The 16,897-nt window shown below is 38.0% G+C and overlaps 1 protein-coding gene across 6 annotated transcripts in view; it reads right to left on the bottom strand.

Annotated features, from left to right (window-relative positions):
- PCDH15 (protocadherin related 15) overlaps positions 1 to 16,897 on the bottom strand; it is an 878,455-nt gene that overhangs the window by 147,532 nt on the left and 714,026 nt on the right. For all 6 annotated transcript variants that reach the window (XM_080401549.1, XM_080401544.1, XM_080401545.1 and 3 more), the window contains 2 exons: positions 15,614 to 15,838; positions 287 to 403 (listed from right to left, as the gene is read on the bottom strand). In XM_080401549.1, coding sequence (XP_080257675.1) covers positions 287 to 403; positions 15,614 to 15,838 — 342 coding nt within the window. The remainder of the gene's footprint in view (positions 1 to 286; positions 404 to 15,613; positions 15,839 to 16,897) is intronic.

Genomic DNA, 16,897 nt, shown 5'->3' with positions numbered 1-16,897 from the left:
ATTCCTCTTATTTATCTACACTGTGAAGTCAGACAAAAAGCTTTCCAAAAATCTTCCTGACAGAAAGGAGCTGCAACATTGATTTGCCAGGTTCAGGAACCATCCCTGTAAATGCAGCCTGTCCAGAATGACAAAGGACAGACTGACATTAAAAAAAGAAAGCATGAATTACTGCTTTGTAAAAACTCATAATATTCACCTTTGTTGGTGAAAGAGTTAATCACTTATAAGGGGTAAAGATTTTTCCCTCTTGGATGCAGAGTATTAACGGAACCTTTTTGCTTACCGGAGGATCTTGGTCCTCAGCTGAAACGGTAGTGATAACTGTGCCCTTGACTGCATCAGGAGCAACCATTCCCCTGTAGAGGGTTTTGCTAAACACTGGAGAGTAATCATTCATATCCTGCAAAACATAATTAAGAGTTTAGTTCTCAAGTTCAAGCAAAATTATAGAAACATTCACAATTGTTTTTTTTCAAATTCTACCCAACCACTCCTTCCTCATGAGGAAGCCTATTTGCCATTCACAGTCCCTCTTGGCTCTCCATTCCATTACCACTGCACAAAACTAGCACACAAGGGGAAGGTTTCATTTTTTTTTTTTTTAATAAAATATTCATGTGAGACAAAATCAACTGAAGGAAATTCTCCAGAAAAACACACAGTCTCACAAGTAAACAAAGCAGAGATTTCATGGCACCTGCTTCTCAAGTGGTAGGACACAACATGGCTTTGCTAACTTTCTAAAATGAATGAGCTGCTCTTGCTTGACAGTGTTTGCTGCCTTTAAGATGCAATAAATGAAGGGAAAATATGATGTCAGATTAGTACAAACACCTCATGAGAGCCTAAAATGATGTTCTTTGGACTGATGTGTACATTGTCAAAAAGAAGCTTCAAAGGCGCACTTTTACTGGCATAGTAGTGTGCACATAGGTATATTTTCACACTTACATAGATGTGCACAGCTATACATATGTACACACATCCAAACTCACACCCACACCTGTTCATGTGTGAAAGATGCAGCCTCACTCAAACACCAGGCTGTGTGGGACTGCATGAACTGGCACGAAGGCAAATGCAGCTCTTGGATGCATGTGGCTCTCAGTGACGCATTGCTACATGCATTGGGAGCTGCAAACATTTAGAAACTCAACCAGCATCAAAGTTTATTAAAAGGCATTCATTCTGACTGTCATAAGTTGTCAGAAAATATTTTTTTCCAAAATTCTCTCACAGAGAGTTCCAGAAAATTTGTATGCATGTACCTTTGAAAAAATAGTCTATCTTTAAATCACAGTCATTGTTCTACCAATAAAATTTATTTCATTTTTTTTTCTGTAGAGGCACTTTCTTAGTTTGAATTCTATTGAGAACAGGTTTATTCATTGTGCATACTACTATTTCCATTGTTTTGCACATATAGATATCATGGATTAAATTTTCTCAATTTTTTTTCAGAAAAATAAGAAGCATCATATGCCTTCAGCACACAAGAGTGACTTTACTGATCCACAAATGAAGAGCAAACTTTTTTCCCCTTTAAGCAGAATATGTGCCTGAGCTCTGGGGGAATACCGTTGCCAACCATCTCTTAGGTAAACGACACAAACACAGCTACTCAAGAGTTCATACAATGATGCCTCTACCTGTTGTCACAGCTCTTTCTGCTGCAAATGCAAATTGGCTAGCATGCTATATTACACAATCATTTAAAACATACATCTATACCTCATCAGAGGAAAAGACAGTATAATAAACATCTCTATATAAGACATTTTAAAAAATGACTGTAACAAGTCCATGTAGTAAATGCCTGAATAATTAATGCATTGTGTTCTGCTGAAAGGTCTACGATTCAAATCTTCGAGGTACTGGAAATGTTTTTTCTCTGATTTTCAGATTTCCAAGAGTCTGTACCATCAAATTAAAATAAAAAGTGACTACTAGGCATTTCAAACTATGAGAGCATTCAAAATGAAAACATTTTGGAAAAACATTCAAACAGATTAGCATTTTTGCATTGAATTATAGGCACTGAATCTTATAATTGCATTTTTTTGCCCCATTGGCAAGAATAAAATTTACTTCATCTGAGAATTTAATACCCAGGACTATTTTACAAAAACAATCTTGTTTGTCACAACTCTTCAAAGGGACGTCATGCTTGTAAAACAAGCTATACTTTCCTCCATTCCGCTCCCAGAAACTTCAGATGGAAGCAATACATTGCTGTTGCAAAGAAACCAACATCATATGGCAATCTCACACTGTAAGTCTCCATTCACAGCCATTCTACCTCAAAGAAAAGATGGGGAATGACTATCTGAAGCAGACACAAAGTAACCATGAGTACAGAAATCCTAGGTAGTTAGGGATGGAGTATTAAAAATCATCTCCATTGTGGTAGAAGAAATGTAATACAACACTACAAGCAGAGGTCTTACAACTGTGTAAATCTGTGTGACTTAAACTGTTTTCATTTGTAAATCCTGACCGCATAAACACAGAGAAGACACCTTCTGTCCTTCCATATGAAGTCTCCACCTGGGGTAACAACCCGATACTACGCTTATAACAACTTTTTTTTTTCAGCTTTTCCTTCCCATGATCTGGATGCTTAGGATCACCTCCATGAAGCAGGTGAAGTTTCTGAAATAACTCAGCCTTTTATCTGTATTTATTATTTTATTTTGAATCCACCTCTCTCTGTGCACTTGCAGATCCACAGCCATATCTGGTCGTGTTTCTTTGGCACAGCAGCAAGAGATCACACTTTGCTCTTTGATCAATTGGGAATGGGGAGAATTGCTGTGTGATTTTCTTTTTTTAATCTTTTGAATACCTTTATGTGACCTTAGCACCTGAAATTCTATGACTTAAGGTACTGGAAAGTGTAATCCTTTTTAAAGATGATACACTACATCCTCTGCTATAGAAAATGACTAAGTCATCCTATTCAACACACCTCTATTTTTCAAGATACATGGATCAGTACAAAATACACAGGAATATAAAGCAGAGCATAAAGTAAGACACAGAAAGCCTCCTTCTCCTCTAACTTATCTTTCCTCTAAGACAAACTTTATGCACAATTGTGCCTCATAAACCTTAGTCGAGCCAATCAAGTAAGCACCAAATGTTTCAGTCATAACTAGACAGAACAGCTCTACATGCTCTTCATCCCAGCTCACCTCTTCCTGAATCCTAAAGCAGCCACCGATTTTTCATAGCAGAGTTCAAGTTTAAATGTTTCCACTTTTAACAAAATAAAAGTTCCCCATAAGAATCACCACAGGTCTTCTCATTATGCAGCTGCAGTAAGTGCACTTCAGAGAGAGCGAGACTATCATTACAGACAGGGGATCAAGTCTCATGTACTCATCGCAAATGTCTATGATGAGGAACTGCTAGAAACAGAAAGGAGATTTTTGCAGGCGGGTTTAACATGCAAAACATGCAGACAACATAGAAATGGGCTTTTTTTTGGTCATAATGCTTGCTTCATTCTAGCAAAAATCTTGGTTCAGTGGCAGGAGGAAGAAATGACTCTTCTGGACAATTCCCGAAAGAGTAAGTAGAGATTCTGTTACAGACATGTTGGAGACATTCATATACTATCATCTCCTTCAACTAGTATAAATTTCTCTTCACGTATTATGGGCACCTTAAAGGTACCAAAAAAGGTCACAGAAAGAAACTATTGATTTTCTGGCAAAAAGCACCACCACCAAGGATGGAATACAGTCTAGATCTGATTTTGTTAGGGCACAGAAAGAACGCACACTCTGTATGTTCTGTGAATAGCTCAAGAGATCATGGGAATGATCTGCCCTATCCCACCCCAAAAACCTGTGTCCATGTAGTCAAGGTCCTCAATTCTATTTTCTTCGTCGAAGTGGACTTAACAGTGACTAGTGTTCAGCATTCCATGACAGATGCAGATACAGTTTTCAGGTTTTCATCACAGAGGGACTTTGGACACAAAGACAACATTAGAGAACATGCTGGGCTTCTGTTAATACTGGAGACCAAAGACTAGAAATGTTCATGCAAAGCTAAATAATTGAAGATCAATCTATACTTGATGGCTTCTGCTTAAGACATCATTAAACCTGACTTTGGATATACATGGATACAGCATATGAGTGCAATCCCTAACCACAGGTTAGGAATAGCATAGTAACATTCCACAAAGTGGTACTTAAGCAGTGCAATCACCTTTTAAATCTGGGGCATAATCCTGCGTATGCTCTTGCTGCCAGATTGCAGCATCTTACAACTGTTCACAGTTCATTGCTTCAGTCACATAAATCCAGGCTGTTGTTAACCATCAGATACACACAAAAATATGTCAATGGAAAGTATAGGTAATGAATTCTTTATATATCTCACTTTAAAATACTTGGGCTGTGGACTTTGACAATAAGCTAATAGCAGCCAAGTATTTATATAGAAACAGAAATTTATATATAAATATATACTTTTGCATAGCTGCAGATTATTACACTTTTATACATCTTCGTTAAAAAAACAGAGTGAAAGTCAAAGCGTAAAAACCCCAAAGCTTTCTCCCTGTCACAGATGCTCTTTATCACTTGTTCAGTTTTGCTTTACACTGCTAACACTGGGCAGCACAAGAAAGTTGAACTGGACACATCCTTACATTGTTCCCTTGCACAAAGATTAATAATCAAGCATTAAGAAAGCACAATATGGGAGAGATACTCAAATACTATTGTTCTTGAGAATCCAAATTAGCAACTTCAAAAGCAAATGAAGATGTATTAAGAGATTTCTTGATGCCAACTCATTTGTTAAGTCAGATGTCACCCTTAGCATGTGAATGATACCACTTCCTGACAGCTTGCTTACCCTCTGAACAAGACACATCTCACAAGATTTAAACGATTGGTATTTAGCAAAAGGTTTGTAGGAAACAAATACTGACCCGCCTGCAAAGATTATGAAAATGCTGACCAAAAATGTTGGTGAACTAAGACAGTCATCTAGGAATGCCAATGAGGAGAAACAAAGCATGAGGGAGGAAAGGCATTAGGCAAGAAATCAATATGTAATTTAAAAATCATTAAGACAGTCACTAGTTTTAATGCACTAATACTACACTAGGTGCTCCTGGACAGGGTGACCACTGACGTGGGAGGGCAACACACAACTTGAGAAGAAGAAAAATACCTGCAGTACAGCATTCCTAGCATAAAATTAACTTGTAAACTTAAATGGACTTCAGAGACATTAATATATTTTTGATTTATGGGGACACCAAGAGACCTTTAATGCTGGTACTCCAATAAGTTAAGAATATAAGCATTTAACATCTGGGTGAAATAACCCTCTCCTTCCTCCTCATTCACTAATCTGGGAAACACACAACTTGGATTCAAATATCTGCCTTCTTCCTTGCACCATCAATGCCCCTTAACTTTGACCTAAGTGCCTACAGCGCAGCATGTCCTGTATTAGCAGTGCAGCACAGACAGCACAGATCCACGTACTCACAGGCAGCAAGCAAAAGCTACCCTAGCTCAGCCACTTTGGCAGCTCCTGGATCCTGGTGTCACCAGGATTTATGACAGTCTTTGTCACAAACCGGAGCAGTCCCAGTGTTCCCCTATGACTTCGCACTGGATCCTGCAGATCCACCTCCCAAAGGATCAAGATGTGCATACGAAAATAAAACCCCACACACTTCAAAACATAGCCTGAGCAGCAAAGCCTGAGAAGTTCAAGTGCACCAGCTGCAGCTCATGACTGTTACCGTGTGTCAACGAATAGCACACAACATTACTGTGAGTGACAGGTTCATCCGATTTGAATAATACCACTAACATAAAAACTTCCTAAAGAATAGTTAATTTTTTTGAAAATGTGTTTTGGTAGAAATCTGGTTTTGTAAGAGAGAAATAAAAAGTAAAAAATTAAGTTAAATTTTCATCAGCTATCTCCACATAAACATGAGCAACTCCAGATGACGCTCCAATATACTTGATATATATTTACATGTATACACAAATATTTATGTATACAGATCTGTACCTATCTCAAGCATAATTCGTGCAAACGCCCTCTTACCCTACAAAGCGAACCTTGTTACTGAACTGAAACACTTGCCGCCTTTAGCCTGCAGTGCACTAGGGGGCAGCCCTACCAAATGGGAGTGAAGCCTTTTCTCCCCCAACACCCACAGAAATCGTTTTACCTCTCTCGATTTCCTTCTTAGGAAAACAGGGTTATACTTCTTTACATCTAGTCATCAAGGTTTTGGGATTTTTGCAGCTTATAAAACCAGTTTGATTTTTTAATTCCTCTTGTTTTGTAGACTGTGACTTAATTATAATCAAGTATTGATTATTAAAATAGCTGTAATTCCATGACAGCAATATCTAATTATTAATCTGCTGAACAGTTCCAGAGGGACAAATTCCTACAAAAGACCACCAAAATCACAGATTCTGTTGATATATTTAGACCACTAAGAGAATCACACTGTTTAGATTATTTTTACCATTATCAGAGTAACGTGTAGAAGTGCCTACCTGGGGAGCTTGCGTTACAAATCCAATTTTGCACAAAGCATCCCTTTCCTCTTGCCTCTCTGCTCTACTGCTCATCAGAAAGCATCTCACCATAAAGAAACTAAAAGTCTGAGGAAATGTTTTACTCTTCTATTTCTGACTTGTTGAAAAAAAATCACTCATTAAGTTTGTTAGCTTCTTAAATATTACATTTTCTTGGTTTGTAAATACTTACATGAAGAGTTTCTATGTACATTCATTTCTTCATTTTACCACTTCAGGACTGCGCTTTTTGATTACAGCTGCTGATACCATGGTTTCTAGTCAACTGTGTTTAAGTGGAAATCAACATTCCCGTCTATAAAAACCAGCGTGACTGAGCAGTGTCTGAGCTAATAAATGCATATTAGACCTTTACAACTCCTTTTGCAGTCTGCTGGCTTTTATGACAAGTGTTAATAAATAGGAAAAATAATTTATTTTTAAGGCAATCCACTAATAATAGCTTCCACTAATGTCAAATGTACATAACATAATCCCACAAAAGGGAGAAAGCGAAAAGATTTACTTCAAAGCACAGCATATGTAACACACTGAAATTTTCAAACCTTTTCAATCTTCTTCTACAACTACAGATACATATCTGTAATTTTCTGCTGTCATTCTGTTTTGAACATCTGCCACTTAAGTCTTTGTGCATATTACCAGAGCTGGTGGCTTCCCACCTGAGCTGCCTCCAAGTGCTTAATAATCCCCTGCTGTCTGGGGACTTCCAAGGGCATATTTAACATTCCTCTACTATAAGTGTGAAACTGTCTTCTACAGAAAGGAAAGGGATGTTTTGGTATCACTGTACTTCAAAATCATTATTCCTCTTATACATTCTTTAACTGTAGAAAGATGTCACTCAACGTCTTATTGAAAAAAAAAATCTAAGATATTTTATTACTAAATAATCATAATAAAAAAACCCTAAAAGGCCAGAAGATATCATGGCCCTAAGGGCAACCACAACCCTTAATGGCCTGGAGCAGCCTCACCTAGGCCCCTCAATACCCTGCCCCTGTGTCCAGGACCCTGCTTCAGCCCAGTCGGGGCCCTCAGCCCTGCTCCAGCAATGCCATAGGATACCAGGCTCCAGCTCTGCTTCTGGCCCCATCCCCTTTTGCTCCTGACTGGACTCCCTGGACAGAACCCAGACCAGGTCCAAGCCCTCACCATGTCTGGGGCTGTCAGTCTGCCTGCCCAGCTCCATCCCCCAGGCACTGCCCACGCTAGGTCACCCTCAGCTCATCCCTGCATGTGGAGCAGCCTTGCTCACACTAACCTCTCATAATAATTTTAAATTTCTTCAGCTGTTAACTATCCGTTCATTAAAAAAGCAGGGAAGTGGGAAGTGAACACTTTTTAACAAGCACCCAAGAACCCAGAGATCTTTGACCTCTACTACACGGCCTTAACTTGCCCTTTAACAAAACGTGTTTTGGGCCCAAGTGAACAAGTCCTGCCATTTTGATGCAACTCTGCTTTGCAATGGGTTCCTGAAGCTCTGCTTAGCTTTAAAGGAAACTCCAAGTTCAGGTTATCCTTGGCAAAAACCTCCCCAGCATGGTGCTCATTGATGTTTGCACAGGAGGAGATCCTTGCTACCATCATTGAATTTCAGCGACAGCATCTGTAAGCGCTGTACTTTCTTACCATCCATTCCTGGGGTCCAAGCCATCTAGTGCCCTCGATTCCTTCTGTAATTTCTCAATTTCTGCAAACCCTCATTTAATTATATTTTCATTATTAAACTCAGTAAGTTTCCAAAGCCTTTAAACATGATGCTAATCAACCTTATTCAGAACAGTACAAATGTACAAATTTAATATTAAATATTAAAATGCAAATTTCATATGCTTTCACATCATAGTGTTCTCAAATTACATGATAATCTAAAAATAAATTTTAAAGCTCTCTGAAACAATGTCTCCAGATTTGGAGACACAGACTCAGCATTGAAACAACTGAAAATTTGAGCTGTGAATTCAGAAAACCATTTTATCACAGGTGAGTTTATTCTTCTGAAAGAAAACCAAAATTTTATTCACCCCCAATCCATTTACTAGAAGATTATTTTTTCCTCTTCTCTTAAATGTCTACCATACCATGTACACAGCTACAGCAAAACACAACCACAAATCTTTACTCTGAGTCAAAAGCTGATTTTTATATATATATATATATATATATATATATATATATAAAATTCACGCATGTGTGTAAACTGTATTTATTGTTCCACTAAGCAAGCTGTGAGGGTGCAACACTATCCTCCTGGCCTTAATAACCACTATGAATCCCCCAAAAGGACTACCTACTGTAGGCAGTTAACATACTATCTAGAACTGAGAAAATAACCAGGATCTTAAGATTTCAAGCAAGCTCTCATCCTTCAGCTAGAAGACTGGTATTATGAACTTAAATGAGTGATTTGTTGTAATTTACCCAGATAATTCTGTGGAGTGGTTCACAGCAACGGAATATTGCACATCCAGGTATACCTAGCCTTTTCAATTGATTGCAAAGGGATTAGAAATGAGTAACTGTACAATGGCTTAAAATCATTGAGGTACAATAATTCTTTTAAAGATATTTTCCCTTTTGATTCCTCTGTAATTCATGATTTCATTTCATCTGTCAGTTTCTGTAACTTACATGAAGAAGGTGAACACAAAACAGTTTTATACTTCCTAATGTATATGATAAAAGTAAAAGGCCAGAAAAAATATCACCTATCTCACTGATTCTTAGCTTTAAAACTATTTCTTTTACAAATGCAATTACAAGTTAAAAACGTACTATGATTATATCCACTTCAAATTCCATATATAAATGAGTGCCTTCTAATTTTTGACCCATGAAAAAAATGCAGCTTTTGGGGGGTGGAAGTGAACTCATATGGCATAAAATAGAAATACTTAATTTCACCGTATACTGGAGTATCAAGAACTTGAAGTCCCTTCCCATAAAGAATGGGCCTCTTAATGAACACATACCACCCACCTTAAATTCTCCTTTAAGGTTCGTGTATCTCACTAGTACATTCATCCTCCAAGACACACAATGAAGTCTGCAAACCAACCTTTCTTTGTGAGTCTAAATTTTGATTTGCCAATGTAATGTTTCAATTTTACATTTACATTAAGTCCGCTGAAGTAAGCCACTACTTGAAAACTACTCCTAGCTTTCCCAAAATGTTTGAAATATTTTAGACTTATCAACCACAGTAACTAATTTAGAAAGACTGAAGTTAGAGAACCAAGCAATGTTGAGTAACTTTGAGCAGCAAGTTCAAAATCTTTGTGATAATGCTGACAAGCTAATATGACAAACTGTATGAAGTGGCACTTTGAATTTTGTCTGTAACTGGCCGCAGTGCTTCTTTACATAGGGTTCTTCGTTTGAAGCTATGCAAAATGGAGGCTTGTTGACATGCTATAACTGCCTCTTTTTCATATTTAGTGCTCAGCAAGCCCTAAAGTAGCTCATAATATAAATAAAGGGATAATATTGTGGAATATACAAGGCAATAAATGACTAGAAGATGATTGAACAGGTAAGTTGAGAATGAAAAAAAAATAAAAAAATGTTTACTGCCACCGTAGTCCAACACCATGCCTGTTACTCCATTAATGCCACTAGAAAAGAGATAAATAAGCAGTTACATTTTGGTGGCAATACTGCTCATTTTTTTAACCTTTGTGTAAGTTGTGTGCTGCTGCTGTGCTGAACTGCTGTTATTCTGCAAACCGGAAAGGGTTTTCATTACGTTAGAAAGGAAGGATTAACTTCATGGACGTAAATGTATTGAATAAACATAAGAAATTTTATTTTAGAAATATTAGAAACTGATGACATGTTCAACCTTAACTGATTCACTAATGTTTTTTATCTTCCATGTATCCTTTATTACCTGTATAATTTCTGGCAGAGAATCTTTGTTATTATTGTAATTAAATCTCACCATAACATGAAATCCCACCATAATGAAGCAATGACACATTACTGCTCACCTGCTCATTAGAAACAAGATTTGAGTGATTTCTAGTAAATACCTGCAGGAAGAAAAAGCAGTGACAGCTACACATATGCGTGGCTATTTAAACATCTGCTGAAGCGAGGTCTGAACCAAAATGTCCCCCATCTCCCTAAGGACAACCTGTGGGTACCTCTTCTCCCAGTAGTCTCTCCTAGTGACAATTTAAGAATTTTCTAGAGATTAAAGCCACTCCCCAGCACTCTGCAGCAGTCCAGTAAGTGTGCTCTGTAAAAGGAGGGAGTCCTGCCCCAGCTGTCTCAAATGCTGGGTTCCTGTATTTCCTGTATTTCCCCAACACACCTTTATTTTCTTTGCTTTACTGTTGGCTATGATCGTTTGGTTTGAGAGGGTGACTCATCCATAAACATGCAGCTTCTAACCCTCTCATCCTAGAAAAGCAAACAAATTATATATCTCATTATTCTGATTCAAGGTTTAGGTTGCCAGAGAAACAAAGGGAGCCTTCTTGTGTAAGTGGGTTGGAGCTCTGCGCTGCTATGGCATCATTACACCCAAGACTTTTGCCATTTGCTTCCAACTTGAATATGAAAGACTGCAGGAATGGTTGTGCTGCTGAAGGACCATTCAGAACAACCATGCCAGAGATAAAGACTTAGCTGTTACACAGTTTTGCATGGTTTATTCGGGTATTTTACACCAATTTCCCAGGGAAGGAAAGTCTTAGCATAGTGATTGTGAAAGACTCAAATTCACCCCCACAATAAGTACCAATCAATGCATATAATGCATGATCTCAAGCATATGATGACTTCTAACTTCTCAATAGCGTATTTTTCATAAAAAAAATAATTTGACAGTTGCAGTTGGTATCCTCTCTGATGATAGCAGTACGTTTAATTGATGTTCATGGGTACAGACAGTTTTACTAAATCTGGAAACTCATCGTATAATGTTTATACCAGTTCACAGGGATTAAGGCACAGTAGGAATTATATGATATATTTGGTTGGCAGTCTCATAATGATGGCATTGCTAGAAACACATAGATCTGGTTTTATCTATTCTTGTTGCTCTATCACTTTGAATCATCAGCCAGAGATATCGGCTTCATTATGCTACATACTCTACTTGAAAAATTAAAAAGAAAACCAATCCCAGAATACAGAAGGAGGAGAAAAAGCAATTATAACAAGCAAGAAAGAGACATAAAGTAATAACAAAATAAGGCTGGTAATAATAATAGGAGGAGGACACAGCATAAGATATGCAAGTATTTTACAGAGCCCATGATACAGAAATTCTTACAGCATGTATTTAGAAACACATTACTCATTTAACAGCAATATAAACTGGAAAAAGGTTAGTCCTGTTTCTGTTAAGAAGCTCTATTACCATAGTAATTGTTTCCAAGTGCTAAATCCAAATACTAAGCACACCATTGGAACAGTAATGATTTCGCTTCTTCCAATACTAGGAAACATTTATATTTTGAGGGGATGCTTGTGTGTACTGCAATATGCACTACAGTCACTCTTAGCAAATAATTCAGCCCTCTCAGACACTGAGTGAATGCAAATCTCTGACATTCTCATGGTGAGAGAAATTATGCCTCAACAGTGGCAAACCACTGAAAAATAGCACACAGATTGTTTCCTGTGAGTTGCTAATGTTTTTAACCCCTTTAACTATGTTTCAAGACTGATAAAATTTGCTCTGTCTAATCTGTATAATTATATATACATAAAAACTCCCAAACAGATAAAATAAAAATTTGTGTGTTCTTGATTACAGGCCAGATTAACAACTCAGATTACAATCATCAATTATTCTGGATGAACACTTGTGCATCTCCCATGCCATCCCAAGACAAGACGCCTCAGGTTAAGAAGTAAAGTTATGAAAGCAGCAAGAGGAATCTGAGAACCAGGGAAAAAAGAAAAATCTTGGTCTGTTTGAGGAGGCTTGCATCTTTCTGGTAAGAAGAATCAACACTACTTACACTGTTCCTCCTCAACAATAATAGTAAGAATGCAGCAATTATTTACCTTTGGCTTTCTTCGGCAAGAGAGTTGTAAGACATTAGTACAATGTAAAGGGCGATTTGGCTGCAGCACAGGCCAATAATTTATTTCAATACTGATGTGCAAGTAACAGATTAAGTTATTTTTTCTGCAGCGAGCATTCTGCTGTGCAATCTGTGTTTTGATCAAGTTCAGGGAAGGTTAATACAAACTATTTGTAACTTGCTACGCTAAAGGCTGAAAGTGAGAGTCTAAAGAAAATCACCATATACATCTACCCTCCTCCTAACCCCAAAGATCAGATTGTGTATACTGCACATCTGCTCATTAAGTTTTATATCATATAAACAATATATGACACCATCAGATGCTGTCCATAGTCGATGAACAGAATCCCATTACAAAGTAAAAATTACAGTGATTTCAATTAAGAGCTGGACTGTGAAAAATAATAAATATTAACAAAGCAGCATAAAGCCCAAAAGGACTTGGAGACTTCTATACCACAAATAATGGTCTGCAGGTTATAGGGACTGAATCCCTAACAGTTACACAAATTCCCTGCTTGGACCCATTATTGTCTTAATGCTTGCTTCTGGTTTTCTCTGGTACAATTTTGTGTTATTAAAGACTGCAGTCTGTACAACTGTTATGTTGGGGCCTACAGTCTATCTGCACTTCGTTTATTTCCTATTTGGGGGTCACACTGTGTTAAAGGAATTACTTTAATACCATCTTCTAAATACAGTGAAAGCACATTTAATACTAAGAGGCAACAGATGCATATGGTTCTTTCTATTCCAGTTATCTCTTGTGATCAAGGTTGTAAATTTCTACCATTTGACATATAACCAATTATTGACATCTGCCTAAGATGTTAAAAATGTTTTTCCACAAGCCCTCCCCAATTCTCTCAACTGCCACTCAAAATACTACTGTTCTACCTGTCACTCAAGGCTGGAACCTAAGCACCATCTTCATCTCAGCAATATATACAATATTTAATTATATCCACTGATCTGTTGCAGAAGTCTGCCTGTTACCAAGTATGACAATACTCAATTAATAATTTATTTTCTTTCTCGTTTAAACTATAAGCTGCTTGTCCTCACTTTAAGGCAGGGGTCCTCAAACTTTTTAAACAGGGGGCCGGCACGTGGATGAAGTGGCAGGCAGTCATCTGTGGCTGCTTAGTTTCCCCCCCCCCAACTCCCGGTGGGTGGGGGGGGTGGAAGGGTTCTGTAAATACCGGGGGTCAGATTGAGGACCCTGGGGGGCCGTATCCGGCCCGTGGGCTGTAGTTTGAGGACCCCTGCTTTAAGGCCTTGTACTACTCCTGGCTCCAGCCTAGTGTTACAGCCGCTCACATACTGCCTTCTGCAAACAAGTATCTTCGTGCTCCCTTCTTGTTGCTCATGTGTGGGAAGAGTTTCCAGGAAAACAAGAAACCTATTTTTTTGATCCTACTAATCCTCTTCTCAAGTTCCCTATTCCCATACCACCTCCTTTGACAGTGCACAAGCTGCTGTTACCCTAAGGCCACCAAGCTGAAGCATATTGCTTCCCTGTACCCTGTCATTAATGAATACAATTCAACCACACATTCATGCAGCTGGGTCAGCCTATGATGCAACCCAACAAAAACACACACACAAATCCGAACATTTAATTGTTTCAGAAATTCACTGTACTGGAAAAAAGTTTCTTTTAGGAAAAAAAAACAGGTTTGAGCAACTTATTCCTTAAAAGTATAAAAGAAAAGGCTCAGGGAATGATGTCAAAAGCTGTTTTCTTTCATTGACTTGGAAACTGCTGGGAAAGAGCACAGACTATCAGGAAACAGGTGACCTGCATCTCAGCCTGAGAAATTTTGCAGAGACAGAGAGATATTGTAGAAACCTTCTTACGCTGTCATCAAAGCTAATAATCAGAGACATTTACTGTCCCTAAAATAATCCTGAGCTCAGTAGTGACTGACAAACAGAATTACTCAAAATCATGTGGCAATTCATAGCATCTGCAGATACACAGCAAGCTGCACCCAAGACTGATTCATATATGCTAAATACTTTCCACAGGCATTTAAACTGAAGTTGCCAGATATGAAGTTCACATTTGTGAGCTATGCTTTTGCTCCTGCTAAAATTTTTGCTTCTCAGCTAAAATATGAGTTATTAAACTCTCTTCTCTCCCATAGCTCACAGTTCCTCACTAACAAAGTCAACAAAAATGAAGCAACTACACAAAAGGACTTGACTGACTGGCTCCAGTACTACACCTTTGTGAATGCAAGGAGGCATGATTCAGAGCATCTACAATACCCTCTCCTCTTGGACCTGAGCGCATCAATCAAATTAACATGGGTAAGTGCTAATGTTTCAGCTACAAAAGCTTTTCATTTGTGGATCGTTATGAAACAGAGCAGCATTATCCTCATATCACTGGTGAGATAACTGAAACCCAGTGGTGATGCTGTAAATCACTGCATAAAAACGATTCATTGTGCCAGACCACTAAATAAACCTGTTCCGTTGCAGCTCTGTATTTTCAAAGCAGCAGAATCTGAAATATAGGATGTGGTGTGCCATATCAGCACTCAGTACACCTGAATGGTTCATAAAATTACAATTTATGAGAGCTTTAACTGAAACGTGATGGTATCATCTTTGCAAACAATTCCATTAGGTACTTGTTGCAACCTTTCAGGGATTCTAAAGGGCTAAACATTTATGTATGTGTCAGGTATTCTTGTACTTCATAAATCTGTGATCCAAGATTTAACTACCTAATTGCATATAGAAAAGTAATTATAGCTGTTATAAAGTGTATGTTTAACTGAACAAGTTGCTGTCAGAAAAAAGGTGGTGGCTTCATACAAGTGAAAAAGCAGAAAAGTAGACACACTGCTAGTGTCCTCTGGTGTTTCATCAGGACACCTGTAAGGGCTGAATGAGTATTTTGTAACAAATAGGAGAGGATGCTACCAACTGACAAGTTACTCCTCTTACCTTTACTCTCACTGTGACAGTAGCGAGACCAGGAGGCATAGTGCCCTTGCTATCAAAGGCTTCCACAAGAAAGGTGAAGGTGGCTTCTGTGTCAGAAAATGATTCATAATCCAAGGACTGCAAAAGCGATAACTCGCCTGTATACTTGTTCAGTGCAAAATACTGTAGTGCTTCCTCTGTCCGTATTCGATAGTTAACGTCGGAACCAAGATCAATATCCTTTGCCTAGAGCATGACATACAAAGGTGGGGGAAAGGGAGGGGGAAGTACTTGAAATCAAGCACAATTAAAGAACATAAAAAAGCAAACTATTGCAAACAACTCTTTTCGTTGTATTACTCTGAGACTATTGGATGTACTTAACACCACTGCACAAACACAAGGAAGACAAATCCACTTAAGGTTATAAAATCAGAGATACTTGCCACAGGAAATGAGCAACATATTCTGGGCAAGAGTCACTGGAAAGGCTCAGTCTGTTCCTGTTCTCTTCCCTGGGCACCTGCTATTGGCCACTGCCATGGAGAGCATGCTAGGCTAAGCAGATGTTTTATCTCACCCCATATGGCAGCACAGATGTGTTTATTTCCCAGTATTTAGACAAAGAATATTAATTTCCATCAGGATAAGGAGTATTATGTGATTGCTTTAGCTGTGATTTGACATTAGATTTATCAGTCAGGTTCAGAAAAAAACGTTCTTGTTGGAATTGTCTCAGGACAGATGCTGACCAAAACATCAGGAAGATATACAGACTGCTTGTGTGATGTGTGTCTCAGCTGTCTTTAGATATCTAGCTCATACTTGAACAATTAACTCTCACCTGTCTGAGTATCTTTTATAGTCAGTGAAGAGAAGACAATACCTCCAGGTGCTCACTTCACTTGACTCCAGCTATCTTAGATAATGATCTTGGTATTGGATGAATTGCTTCTGGAAGCAACTATTAATCTCCATTGACTATAACGTGAGGTTAGACATCTAAGTTTACTTAAATGTCTAAATCAGTTGAGATAAAGCTCTCTTGCTACTAATATGAACAGGTAGAAATAATATGATGAGCTTCAAACACAAATCAAAAGCACTTTAAATGTGTAAAACAATATTCCTAGAAATGACAATAGCAGTGTAGTTTTGATGTTTGTTTTTTAATAATTGCTCTTACTTCCAAATGAACCTCAGTTCAAACTATTTTTATGTCTCTGTCTAAAAGTCATGCATTTTTCAGTCTGTTAAGTGTCATAACTTACTCCACTCTGGTTCACAATCTTTTACTGTAGTCTC

The sequence above is a fragment of the Falco punctatus genome (genome assembly GCF_963210335.1).
Source record: "Falco punctatus genome assembly, chromosome: 9".
In the NCBI taxonomy this organism is placed as follows: Eukaryota; Metazoa; Chordata; class Aves; order Falconiformes; family Falconidae; genus Falco; species Falco punctatus.
The sequence above is the reverse complement of the archived record's forward strand: the minus strand, read 5'-3'. Positions and strand labels throughout refer to the sequence as shown.